Source organism: Apodemus sylvaticus, chromosome 18, assembly GCF_947179515.1.
Source record: "Apodemus sylvaticus chromosome 18, mApoSyl1.1, whole genome shotgun sequence".
NCBI classification, from domain to species: Eukaryota; Metazoa; Chordata; class Mammalia; order Rodentia; family Muridae; genus Apodemus; species Apodemus sylvaticus.
Genome location: NC_067489.1, coordinates 19,248,114 through 19,261,226, shown reverse-complemented (window position 1 = coordinate 19,261,226; position 13,113 = coordinate 19,248,114). Strand labels below are relative to the sequence as shown.

The 13,113-nt window shown below is 43.6% G+C and overlaps 1 protein-coding gene across 2 annotated transcripts; it reads left to right on the top strand.

The window, feature by feature from the left end:
- Positions 1–7,574: 7,574 nt before the first annotated feature.
- LOC127668750 (beta-defensin 33) lies at positions 7,575–12,588 on the top strand. 2 transcript variants are annotated; one of them, XM_052162504.1, is made up of 4 exons: positions 7,575–7,771; positions 9,559–9,592; positions 9,686–9,830; positions 12,353–12,588. In XM_052162504.1, the coding sequence occupies exons 3-4, from the start codon at positions 9,773–9,775 to the stop codon at positions 12,481–12,483; spliced, it is 189 nt and encodes a 62-aa protein (XP_052018464.1). In that variant the 5' UTR covers positions 7,575–7,771; positions 9,559–9,592; positions 9,686–9,772; the 3' UTR covers positions 12,484–12,588. The 2 variants fall into 2 exon arrangements, with proteins under 2 accessions (XP_052018464.1, XP_052018465.1); XM_052162505.1 differs by lacking the exon at positions 9,559–9,592.
- The last annotated feature ends 525 nt before the right edge of the window (positions 12,589–13,113 follow it).

Sequence of the window (13,113 nt, the reverse complement as noted above, 5' to 3'; positions counted from 1 at the left end):
CTTCTGTTGTTTTGTCTCCCTTGTCATTTCTAAGTTTGTTAATTTGGATACTGTCTCTTTGCCCACTCTTTAGCCTGGCTAAGGGTTTATCTATCTTGCTGATTTTCTCAAGGAGCCAGCTCCTGGTTTTGTTGATAATTTACATAGTTCTTTTTGTTTCTACTTCATTGATTTCAGTCAAGTTTGATTATTTCCTGCCCCTATTCCTCTTGGGTGTATTTGCTACTTTTGTTCTAGAGCTTTCAGATGTGCTGTCAAGCTGATAGTGTATGCTCTCTTCAGTTTCTTTTTGGAGCACTCAGAGCTTTGAGTTTTCCTCTTAGTACTGCTTTCATTGTGTCCCATAAGTTTGGGTATGTTGTGCCTTCATTTTCATTAAATGCTAAAACATCTTTAATTTATTTCTTTATTACTTCCTTGATGTTTTTAGTGATTTCTTGGCATAAGCACTTGCCTTCTCTGTCCTGTTCCTGAGACAAGGTCTTTCTCTCCAAGCAGGGCTCCCATGAACCTTGTCATTCTGACATAAACAGTAAGTGCACAGGAAGCAGGACAGCAGGTGGCGCTACTGAGTCAGAGACAGCAAAGGGACTGCAACACTGAGGACACCTGTCCTCTGTTATTCTTGCTTTTCTGTCCTTCTGCCCATTTGAATACAACCTCCTTTCCATGCTCAGCCAACACACATATTTGAATCGAAGATCCAGAGTGGATCCTGGACTGTTACCTCTAACCTTGAGCCTGGCTAGTTTGTGCATTCAGTATGCCAACTTTTTTCCCTGCTTCATCCAGACCACACTCTGTCTCAGTGCTGGCCCCCAAGATGGTGTCATAGCCTTCAGTGCGCCTTTCTTCTCTCACTCAGCTCGTATACACACACTAACATTTCTTCCTTAATTTCTAATTTTTTACTGAAAATATTCTTTCCCACACAATATATTATGACCACAGTTTCCCCTCTTACATCTGCTCCCAAACCCTCTTCACCATCTCATCATTCCAACCCCATGCCTTCTCTCCCCCTCTCTCTCCCTCTCCCTTTCCCTCTCCCTCCCTCTCTCTCTTTCTCTCTCTCTAGTGAAACAAATCACCAATAATAAAACAAAAACAATTAAGGGCATGAGACACTCATACACATACAGATACACACACATACACAAAGGTGACAAAACCCACAAAATTGGAAACCACAATATACAGGCAAAGCAATAGCAAACTTAAAGAAAAAATGCCAAGTCTGGTGGTGGTGGCACACTCCTTTAATCCCAGAAGTTGAGAAGTGGATCTTGTTATGTTTGAGGCTAGCCTGCTTTGTCTACAAAGTGAGTTCCAGGACACTCAGGGCTACACAGAGAAACCCTGTCTCAACTTCCCTCCATGAATTGCCCCAACAAGTTAATAAGAAACAAACAAACCAAAAAATTCCAAAAATACCTTTGAGTTAGTTTACATCAACATTTCTTAAGGGAGAGTTTTCTTTGCTCAACTTTCACAGGACATTTGTGTTATTGGTGGTTTTGTATGATAATAAGTATTATTTTACCTATTTCTAGAGTGCACACAAAAGTCAGGTTCCACTGACTTCACATCAAACCCCAGTGTCGGGGTCCAGCCTCGACACAGGATCAGAGTTCTCAACTGGAAGCAGGAATACCGGAAAGGCACATAATAAATATAAACAGACTACTTTTTGGGTGCAAGATGGCAGGGAAATTTTCAAGGCTTAAAGTTTCTCTCTCCTCTCTCTCATTCTCGGCTTTCTTTCTCTCTTGCTCATTTGCTCTCAGCTTGAGGCTGCACATGCTCTGCATTCTCCTGAGAACTGTTTTCCTCCTGTGTGCTTTTCTTTTCTTGCACTCTCACACTCATACACACCTCTGTGGGTCCCCCTTTCACTCACACACACACACTTCACACACATCTCAGACACACACCACATGCACTCTCCTTTCACTCACACACACACACACACACACACACACACACACTCCATACACACCTCACATTTCTCTTCACATGCCCTTCTCATGCTCTCCCTCTTTCTTCATTCGCGCTCCACAGTCACCTCACATACTCCTCACTCGCTTCCTATTTGCGCTCTTGTTTTTCTCTTGCCCCAGTCTTTTATTGAAACTCCAAAGTAGATTAAAAAAAAGACATTGTATAATCATTGCCAAATCAAATTCAAAAGAATAACCACATCGCACAAAGAATCAAGCATTAAAATTGTTCCCCAAAGCTTCAAGCTTCCCTAATCCTAGGCCTATAGCCATAATAATAACTGCAAACTTACCATGATTTAAACTTTCCCTTTAACTATTATACTTCAGAGCTCAGAGCTCCAAGGCCAGCTATTTGCATTTTCTTGTGAAGCTCTAATGATAAATGACATGGGCAAAGCTGCCAGGCAGTGGCCAGAAAGAATCAAGTTAACCCCTAACTCGGTAGTTCCCCTAGCTTTCCACTTCTGCACATTGTACACAATGACTCTCCCAAAAGTCCCAGTGTTTGGACTTAGTTTTACTAATATAATATTTTACATATTCTATACTTGCTTATTCAGGAACACCCTGAAATGTTGTGCAAAACTTATTTCATAACTTTAATAGTTTTTTCTTTCTTCGGGGCCCCAATGTTGGCTCTAATTCATTTTCTAATAATTTCCTCAAACTTTCTTTGCAAGTCAAGCATTAACCTGGAACTACCATTGTGCAATTATTACATTTTTTCCAAGATGAGATCACACAGCATGTACCTGGGCCATTAGAACTGTGCTGTCCTATGTCCCATGCCTCAATTTTTAATTCTTTAAGAATTGCAATTACATCAGGGAACATCTAGCTTCACAGAATTTGCCAGGGCAGAAGGAGAAAGAAGTAAGAAAGTTAGATATAATAGAATAATTATGTACACCAAGGCCAACTAAAAAGCAGTCACACAAAAATGAAATCTGTATAGCTGTTGTCCAGGGCTAAGGTTAGGAGAAATAGGAACTGTTGTTACAAAGAACTGCCTCAGGCTACTGAGATGTCTCCATCCAGGCCTCCTGCAGGCACTCCCTTATTTCAGATGGCGGGTCCCCTGGAAGAATGCGTGTCCTGCTTCTCAGGGTCCCAGACACCATCCTTTTTTACAAGGAGCTGCCACAGGCTTCTGAGATGTCTGCACCCAGGCCTACTGCAGGCACTCCCTTATTTCAGATGGCAAGTCCCCTGGAAGAATGTGTGTCCTGCTTCTCAGGGTCCCAGACACCATCCTTTTTTACAAGGAGCTGCCACAGGCTTCTGAGATGTCTGCACCCAGGCCTACTGCAGGCAGTTCCTGTCATTGTTTGCTGTCACCAGAACCCCAGAAGAGGGAATTTGCAGTCATACTTTAAGGAGATACTGTTAAACCCAAAGGAAGGAATTAACTGAGAGATCCTAAGGAGAAGCTGGGAGAGCAAAAGGAGAGGGAAAACCCCTAAAGAGAGGCCCAGCAGCCCTGTAGGAGCAGCAGGAGCTTCATTCTTTTTATGAAGAAATGTAAGAAGTAATCAATTTTCTTAGTCAGAATGGCTAAGATGAAAAACTCTGAGGGCAGCAGTTGCTGGAGAGGAGGTGGGGGAAAAGGAGCACTTCTCCATTGTTGGTGGGATTGCAAGCTGGTAAAATCACTCTGGAAATCAGTTTGGCGATTCCTCAGAAAATTAGACATAGTACTACTAGCGGACCCAGCTATACCACTCCTGGGCATATACCCAGAAGATACTCCTACATGTAATAAGGACACATGCTCCACTATGTTCATAGCTGCCTTATTTATAATAGCCAGAAGATGGAAAGAACCCAGATGTCCCTCAGCAGAGGAATGGATACAGAAACTGTGGTATATTTACACAATGGAGAACTATTCAGCTTTTAGAAACAACGAATTCATGAAATTCTTAGGCAAATGGATGGAACTAAAAAGTGCCATCCTGAGTGAGGTAACCCAATCACAAAAGAACACACATGGTATGCATGTGGATGTTAGCTCAAAAGCTCAAAATAAACAAGGTTACAATTCACCCAGCTCAAGAAGGAGGAGGACTTAAGTGAGGGTGCTTCCGTTCCTCTGAGAAAGAGAACATAATAGTCACAGGAGCAATAAGGGAGACAATGTGTGGAGCAGAGACTGAAGTAAAGGACACCGGAAGACTGCCCTACCTGGGGATTCAGCCTAAAAACAGTCAACAAACCCCGACACTACTATGGACAACAAGAAGTGTATACCAAAAGGAGCATACCATGGTTGTCTCCAGAGGGGCCCTGCCAAAGCCTTACAAATACAGAGGCAGATGCTAACAACCAACTATTGAACTGGGCATGGGGTCCCCAGTGGAGGAGCTGGAGGATGGTCCAGAGGAGCTGAAGGGGTTTACAGCCCCATGGGAAGAACAATGATTTCAGCCACCCAGATGCCCCAAGACTCCCAGGGACTGAACCATCAACCAAGGGACACACATGGTTCTAGCCAAATATGTGGCAGAGGAAGGCCTTGTTGGGCATCAGTGGGAGGAATGGTCCTTGGTCAGGTAAAGGCTCAACAGAGGCTCCAACAAAGGGAAACCGAGGGGGGGAGGAGGGAGTATGTTGGGTGGACGGGCATAATAGTGGAGGCAGGGGGAAAGAGGAGGGGGGAGATGTTGGGGTCTTAGGGGAGGGGGGATATCTGGAAAGGTTTTTACCATTGGCAATATAAATGAAGATGACATTCAATAAAAAAGAAAAGCATCAATCTAAAAAACAAACAAACAGCAAAAACAAACAAACAAAAAAGAAACAAAAATTACAACAACAAAAACCAGAGCTGGAAGACACACTAAAAGGGTGTACTGGCTGATTTTCTGTGTCAGCTTGACACAGGCTGGAGTTATCACAGAGAAATGAGCTTCAGTTGAGGAAATGCCTCCATGAGATCCAGCTGTGGGGCATTTACTCAGTTATCAAGGGTGAGAGGGTCCATTGTGGCTGGTGCCATCCCTGGGCTGGTGGTCTTGGGTTCTATAAGAGAGCAATCTGAGCAAGCCAGGGGAAGCAAACCAGTAAGAAACATCCCTTCATAGCCTCTGCATCAGCTGCTGCTTCCTGCCCTGCTTGAGTTCCAGTTTTGACTTCCTTTGGTAAGGAACAGCAGTATGGAAGTGTAAGCTGAATAAATTCTTTCCTCCCTAACTCACTTCCTGGCCATGATGTTTGTGCAGGAATAGAAACCCTGACTAAAACAAAGGGTATAGTCCAAGGAAATCAATGAGAGGAGCTTGGCTCTTTGGCCACAAAGTTTTATTTTATATGCCCCACTACTGTGTGTATCAATTTAAAGATGTTTTTGATACTTTGTTACCCTTCAGCTACTGTGCATTGCTTTGTTTAGTTTTGTCAGTGAAACAGTTTGAAACAGGTATCATGCAAGTCGCACTTGCTTCCCTTCCTTTCCTGCTCAGGTCTGACTAGTCAGCAGGGTCATAGTGCATGTCTTATGAGGCCTTCTCTCTGCACATGATTTTCCTGACTCCTAATTAGGTCATAATTGGCACCTGCTCCCAAGTGGCCCTGCCTTAGGGATAGGCAGTACATTGCCTGGTAGAGTGCAGAGGGAGCCAACTTCTAGGTAAGCTATTAGGAGAGACATCTTGTGGTGAAGAAGAGGAGATGGACTGTTGGAGAGGATTGTGTTTTACTTGCACATATAAGAAAGAGATGTGTGGGCAAAGCTAACACTACATGCTTTCTTTCCTCATTTGCTATCAAAAGTGAGTGTTGAGTCTGCCCAAATGTTACCTGTTGAAATATAGTCCCTGGTGCAGGGAGTATTAGGAAGCAAGACTTTGGGGACTTGAGTTGACACCGGCAGCTTTCATGAGTAGAATTAATTTCCTTATGAGTGCGGAAGGCTTAGGAGGAGGAGGCTGGGTAGGAAGTAAATGTTTTTCCAGAGACACTGAAAAGCAGGGTAATGAATCTTCTCCAGATCTCTCAAACTGCAGTAGGTGGCACAGTAGGATTAGAAAGTGAAGTCATCCATGCACCCAAGCTTTACTTTAAAACCAATAGATTACACTCTATTGTGTTGGTGATTTTTAAAGAGGAAAGCAGGTGTACTTTTACAGTTGAGAATAGATAGGCGGGAAGGTCCTCTTTAGAGTCTCCTTTGAGATTAAGGAATGTCTGCATCAGCACTGTTTTCATGAGATGCTCTGTGAATAGGGCGCAGTTCAGTGTGAAGGTGGTTTGACTTTACTGTAAGTGTGAAGATATGTTCTAAACTGTGAGGTGACTTCCAAGTAGGATCCAGGTGTGCACTCACTTACACTCTCTGATTGCATCCTTCCATTAGGCTGAGAAGGGGAATGGGCAAATAATAAGTTGTAAAGGCATGCCATCAATCATCATCATATCCTACAAAACTATTTTGGTCAGTTACTGGTTTGGGTTATTACCAGAGGTTGGGGCTGGAGAGAAAAGAGAATGACTCTATGGTGCAGGTATAAGCTTGTTAAATGAAAAGTTTCCCTAGAGACAAGGCAGCCATAGCTTCTGTTTCCCAGCCTGCCTCTTGTCCCATTGCAGTTACCAGTACTAAAATCTTAAAGTCTAGGATACACTTCTCTTTAGGTGATTATTCATTTGGTAATCTTGCTTTAGCCTCTCAACCTTCCATGATCTCTACCCTGCCATGGCCTAGTCCTCTGATGGAAAGGATGACTAGACCTTTGTGACCCACATTCATTCCCTAATATAGTTCTCAGGGATGTGAGTTCACATGAGTATGTGGGTAATACACATGCAATACACACACACACACACACACACACACACACACACACACACACACACACACAATCTTCCTGTAGCCACTTCCTTCATTCAAATATTACTATTTTAGCAAGAAAAAAGTGTAAATAAGTACAATTTTTGAAATGGATCTAGGCTTGGTATGATCCACCTTATCTTGCTTGAAGAAAGTACCTATGTCACATGGATGCTAAGTGTCTCTTTTAAGACTCTGGAAAATGAAATTATTTAATAAAGCTCTCTTACTGGAGTGATGGGTGAAGTTCAATATTGTTTAATTTAAAGAAAAAGCTAAGTTATGTTAATATGCAGGAGGGAAATCCAGTGGGGGATTTGTGTTCACAATTCTAATTCCCTCTAAGATCTTTGTCCCACACAAGCGTTTCCCTACTGACATTTGACTTAAGGATTGAAAGAGACACAAGTGAAAGAGACATGAATTGTCTTTACTTTTACATTTTTCACCCCATTTTCTGAGATTGCCCAGCTTTTATAGGAGAGAATATACAGAAAGAGGTTCTTTCACCTTTTTGCAGTTTATTCTAAATTTCCCAGCCATGATCTGAGGTAAAGCTAAACACTTCTTATGAAGAAGTGTAAGCTCATGACCAGCCCCTCCCTAAGTCTCCACTCCTGACCTGTGGAGAAGGAAGCTGGCAACAAGAGGAGGAGCTAGGTGCTCAAAAGGTCACTCAACTGTGTGGCAAGAGCGGAGGTAGAACAGTAGGAGTTCAGAGTATTTGCAAACCGTCACTTATCCATGAGTGGCAATGCAGACTTTGAACTACGCAGATCTAACTACACAGCTCTTAGCCAGTAAGATTCCTTTCTCTCCATCTGCCAAAGACCATGGCCCACGTCAGAGGTGGAGAGATTTATTTGATGTCTATATCTTAAGCACCATCTACACTTGACTCCTCTACAGGACTCTCACTTATCAGCAGAAGCAGCCACTGGTGAGTGAGTAGGAGTGTCTGTCTCTGAATTCCTTTACTGGCTCCTGCCCCTGTCTGTACTTGCCATTGTTTCTATTACTTCTCTCTGTCTTAGATCCTTCAAGATGCTATAACAAATTGCAACAAACATGGAAGCATGTGCATGTGCACATACAGGCATACACACAAACACATATAACCCAAACAAAAACAGGCATACACATACATACCACAAACATATACATACACACACACACACACACACACACACACACACACACACAACCTAAACAAACACAGGTACACACACACAAACACATACCACCCAAACAAAAACAGGCACACACACAAACACATACAACCCAAACAAAAACAGGCACACACATACATACCACAAACATATACATACACACACACACACAGACACACACACACACATACACAACCTAAACAAACACAGGCATACACACAAACACATACAACCCAAACAAAAACAGGCACACACATACATACCACAAACATATACATACACACACACACACACACACAGGCACACACACATATACAACCTAAACAAACACAGGCATACACACAAACACATACAACCCAAACAAAAACAGGCACACACACAAACACATACAACCCAAACAAAAACAGGCACACACATACACACATACATACCACAAACATATACATACACACACACACACACACACACACATGCACAGACCCACAAACACACACATAACCCCCACAAACACATACATACACACAGCCCACACAAACACACACACAACCCACACAAACACATGCACACACAAACATACAAACACATGAACACACACACCACAAACACATGCACACACAAACCATACAAGCACACACACACACACACACACACACACACACACACATTTCATTTCTCATAGCCATGGAGGTGAGAATCCCTCGGTAAGAGTGCTGGCAGATCTGTTTTGTAGGGATGTGGATCTCTCTAATGAGAGCCCTCATCACAACACTGACTCTCACCCCATTCCTCACAGGAGTATCTCAACACAGAGCTTTTCAGGGTCACAAACATGAAACCTATAACACGTTTTTACCTCCTCTCTGCCTTCTTCCATCTGCCCATCCATTTATTCATCTATGAGCTGAGGTCTTTGATACATCATCAATATTAAGGCATCTTCTGGCCCTGTGTTCCTTGCCAGCTCTGCAAGAGCCAGCCATGGATGGCTTGAGCTTGAGCTCTTTTTCAATTCGTCAGCACAAAATATTGAAACAGAAAAAAGAAAGAAGGGAGTTTCCATTTACAACATTTCTTCTCCTGTCTAGCTTCTGAAATGGGGGAGGTGTGTTCCTCTAATCCAAGCGCCTGACAGATAGAAGCAGAGGTCAAGGCCAGTTTGGTCTACACAGCAAGTCTGAGGTCAGCCAGTGCTACATGGAGAGACCCTGTCTCGACAAACTAAAACAAACACAAGTCCTTTGAATCACAGTAGAAATGAAACTCATTGGAAAATTCTGACTTACTATAAAGCCTATGTAGGGGTGTGTGTGTGTATGTGTGTGTGTGTGTGTGCTCGTGCGTGCATGTGTGCGCGCGCGCGTGTGTGTGTGTGTGTGTGTGTGTGTGTGTGTGTGTGTTTGATACATATTTCCACCATGTAGCCCATGCTGTCCTGGTACTCACTGTATAACCCAGACAGACTGGCTTCAACTCACAATCCCTCTGCCTCTGACTTCCCAAGTATTGGAATTACAAGTGTGCACTGCCATGCTCAGCTAAATGGTTCTTTCTTTGACAGGGGGCAGCTTGGGTCTGTACTCATGTGCTCATAGGTAAGGCATCCCCAGTCCCACTTTAGTTCCAATTAAACATCTGCATGCAGAGTATACGCTTTCCTTCTAACTGAATCATTCCAACTCTTCTAGATCACCTGCTGCCATCAGTGCCCATTGGAGAAGTTGCCCTCAGACACTGATGCTCCCTCCCTTCTCCCCAAGAACTCATTTCTCACCATGAAACTCCTATTTCTTCTCTTTCTCATCCTTGTGTGTCTTGCTCCAACAATATCAGGTAAGCTGTGAACCCACCTGGATGAGATGGTACTTGAGTTTGTAGCCTGGAGTAATGCAAACAACTTCATTCATGAAATGGAATACGTAATAATAAAGTGTCTTGATATGACTACAAGGAGTGTAATGTATCTGGCTACTGGTGCTGTCACCTTGACAGACTCAACATCATGTTGGTGAAGGGTCTCTGGGTATGTCTACAGGGGGTATCTTGATGATTTATACTGATAAGGGAAGACTCATGCACTTCCTGGGCTTTGGATCCTAAACTGTATCGGTGGAGGATGTAAGCTAACCCCTGGCAGGCATGCACGTGCCCCTCTCTGATTCTTGACTCTGATGAAACAAGGCCAACTCCCTGATGATCCCATCGATGTGACCTCACAGCCGTGGTGTACTTTTAATTTCACACACTGCGAGTGGCCTGGAACTCACTAGGTAGACCAAGCTGGACTCAAATTCGGATCATTCTCCTAAATGCTAGGGCCAAAAATCCACCAGGATGGCCACCAAACAGGCTTCGACCATGCCATGGCTACTTCACCCTTTACGGTAATAGTTATAGAGTGGGTATTTTGTAGCTGTGATGCAGAAAATGATGTAACTTGCTTCAAAGCACCTAGGTTATACATGGTGAAATTCACAAGTAAAAAGAATTCAATTCTGCAGGTGATCCTTTTAAATACCCAAGCATCTTAGGTAAGAAATCTACTGATGATGCTGTAGATAAGCAAGGGTTGCTTTTCACTGTGAATATGACCTATGCAGTGTTTGAGACTTGCTTGTTCTCCAAGCTGGATTCTTAGTCAGCTAAAAATTTAGATTTAATGAGGTAGTCTTACATTTTATCTGGTGATCTTGTATGGAGAAAACAACATCCTCAGGCTTGCCATCATAAAAGAATAAAGGGAATCCTCCTTGCTGGGGTTTAAAAAAAAAATCCACTCAGGCCACAGGGATGTTCTGCTCACTGTAATGTATCAGTCCAGCTGAAGGAACAGCTACCACCATGGCTGTCACTGGCCACAGCAAATGGGAAGAGCATCTAAGGACTTTGCCACTAGAAGTTAAAGACTTGAGGCCCCAGAGGTACCATTGCCAGTCAAAATTCACTGGCTGTGCTCATAACTATGTTCTTAGGCAAAAAAATAAGACAATAATATTTTTTTATGTTGAGGCAGTGGAGATCCAGATGAATTTTTGAACAGCTTAAAGAAGGGAAGGGGAAGATAGATAGATGAATGATAGTTTTAGATGATAGCAAGATGATGTCTACATCCATGGTTGATAGATATGGTTGTGGAGGTGGCTATAGATAGAAGCCTATGTCTACAGCTGCATGCTTGTTTTTTTTTTTCCTTCTGGAAAAGCCTACTTGTTTACAGTGACAATGTAATTTAGTTATATTTAGGACCAGACTGTCTTATTTCCAGTTGTTTGCTCCCCATCACAACACAGCACCTCAAAAAGCCATATGCTTTGGTAGAAACAACATTCAGCATTTGCTCATGGCTGTCTTTAATTCCTGGGCTTTGACTTTGTACAGGATCTGGGTTCTCTTCTGCTCCTGCCCTACTCTCTCCATGGCTTCATACATTCTAGCTGTCTGGGCCATAGGAGAGTTGACACTCATGTGCGAAGCCATCACAGGATATGAAGCCACACACACCACACCAAACACGGGAGGCACATTGCTCAGGCATCAGCAGCACACGGCGTCTGGCATTCACTCACTGGGTACTGCCTGACATTTGCTGCACACTTGTAAAGTTTCACACAGTCTAGGAGGAAGGCACGTTAGGAAAGCTTTATAAAGAAGTAAATTAGACTCACATTCTTGGAACACAGTCATGCAGGGTGCTTTCTCTGATCCTAGCATCTTCATAAGAAAATGAAACTAAGCTACAGGCACCCTAGGCTTTGTGAAGGCCCAGGAAATGAAACACCAGGCTCTGAGAGCTACATGGGTCTCAGATACCACAGGTCACATCTGCATTTATCATGAAGACAACCACACAGAGAGAGAGAGACAGAGAGAGAGACAGAGACGGAAAGACAGAGAAGGACACACAGAGAGACAGAGAGACAGAGAGACAGAGAGACAGAGAGACAGAGACAGAGAGACAGAGAAGGATACAGAGAGACAAAGAGACAGAGAGACAGAGAAGGACACACAGAGAGACAAAGAGACAGAGAGAGACAGAGACAGAGACAGAGAAACAGAGGACACATAGAGAGACAGAGAGAGAGAGAGACGGGGGGGGGGGCTCTCCTCCAATTGTTTTCAAAGACACTGAAGCGTGAATTTCATACATTATCAAATGATCTCCCTCTTCTGATTTCCCCTTGAATAGTCTGCTAATGAGAGAATGGTTACCAGCATAGGGCACACCTGAGCCATCAGAGCGTTAGCATGGCTCTCATGGACTCTTTACCCATGCTCGGCAGGCACAATAAATTATAGCATCTTTGGTTTAATGAAGCTCGGTTTCGTTTCTTCACTCCTTTCCCCTTTGCTTACAGGGCGCAAAAGAAACTCGAAATTCCGTCAGTGTGAGAAAATGGGAGGCATTTGCAGGCCTCAGAAGACCCACGGGTGCTCCATCCTGCCTGCAGAGTGCAAGAGTCGGTACAAGCACTGCTGTCGGTTGTAATGGAAGCTTTCTGATGTGTGCAGATCTGCAGAGAGTAGTCAACCGCTCTGATTTCTGTGAAATAAAAACGCCATTATGTACAGCTATTCTTCCCAAGGGTGTTGACTTTAGGTGAGATGGCAGTGAGCTTGAAAAGGCAGAATGTGTTGTTGGTGGGGTTGGGGTGTCCAGTGTTGCTAGGTTCTTGGCCTCTTGTTCAATTAAAGGCCCACACAGATTTACAAAAGGAGTGAGGAATCTTTGCTTATAGTTTGGGGCTAAAAGCAAATAAGGTTGATATTGAAATTCCCATTGCCTGCCTGCCTTTTCTCACCTCAGGGATGCTGTGTGGTTCAATTTGTAAAAACTAAACCAGAAAGTCTGTGTCTGTGGAGTTGAAACACAAGGCTGAGCAAACGTGTCAACGACACTCAAAGTTGAAACAGATTGGTCTGAATAGGAATGGGGCCTGAGGCTCACAAGTGTGAATGCTTGGTCCCCAGTTAGTAGAGCTGTTGTGAAAGGATTAGGAGGCGTAGCCTTGTTTGAGGAATGTGTCACTGGAAGATAGGCTTTGAAGTTTCAACAGCTCACAGGAGGTACGGTCTCTTCTCTCTCCCTCTCCCTCCTCCCCCTCTCCTCCCCCTCCCC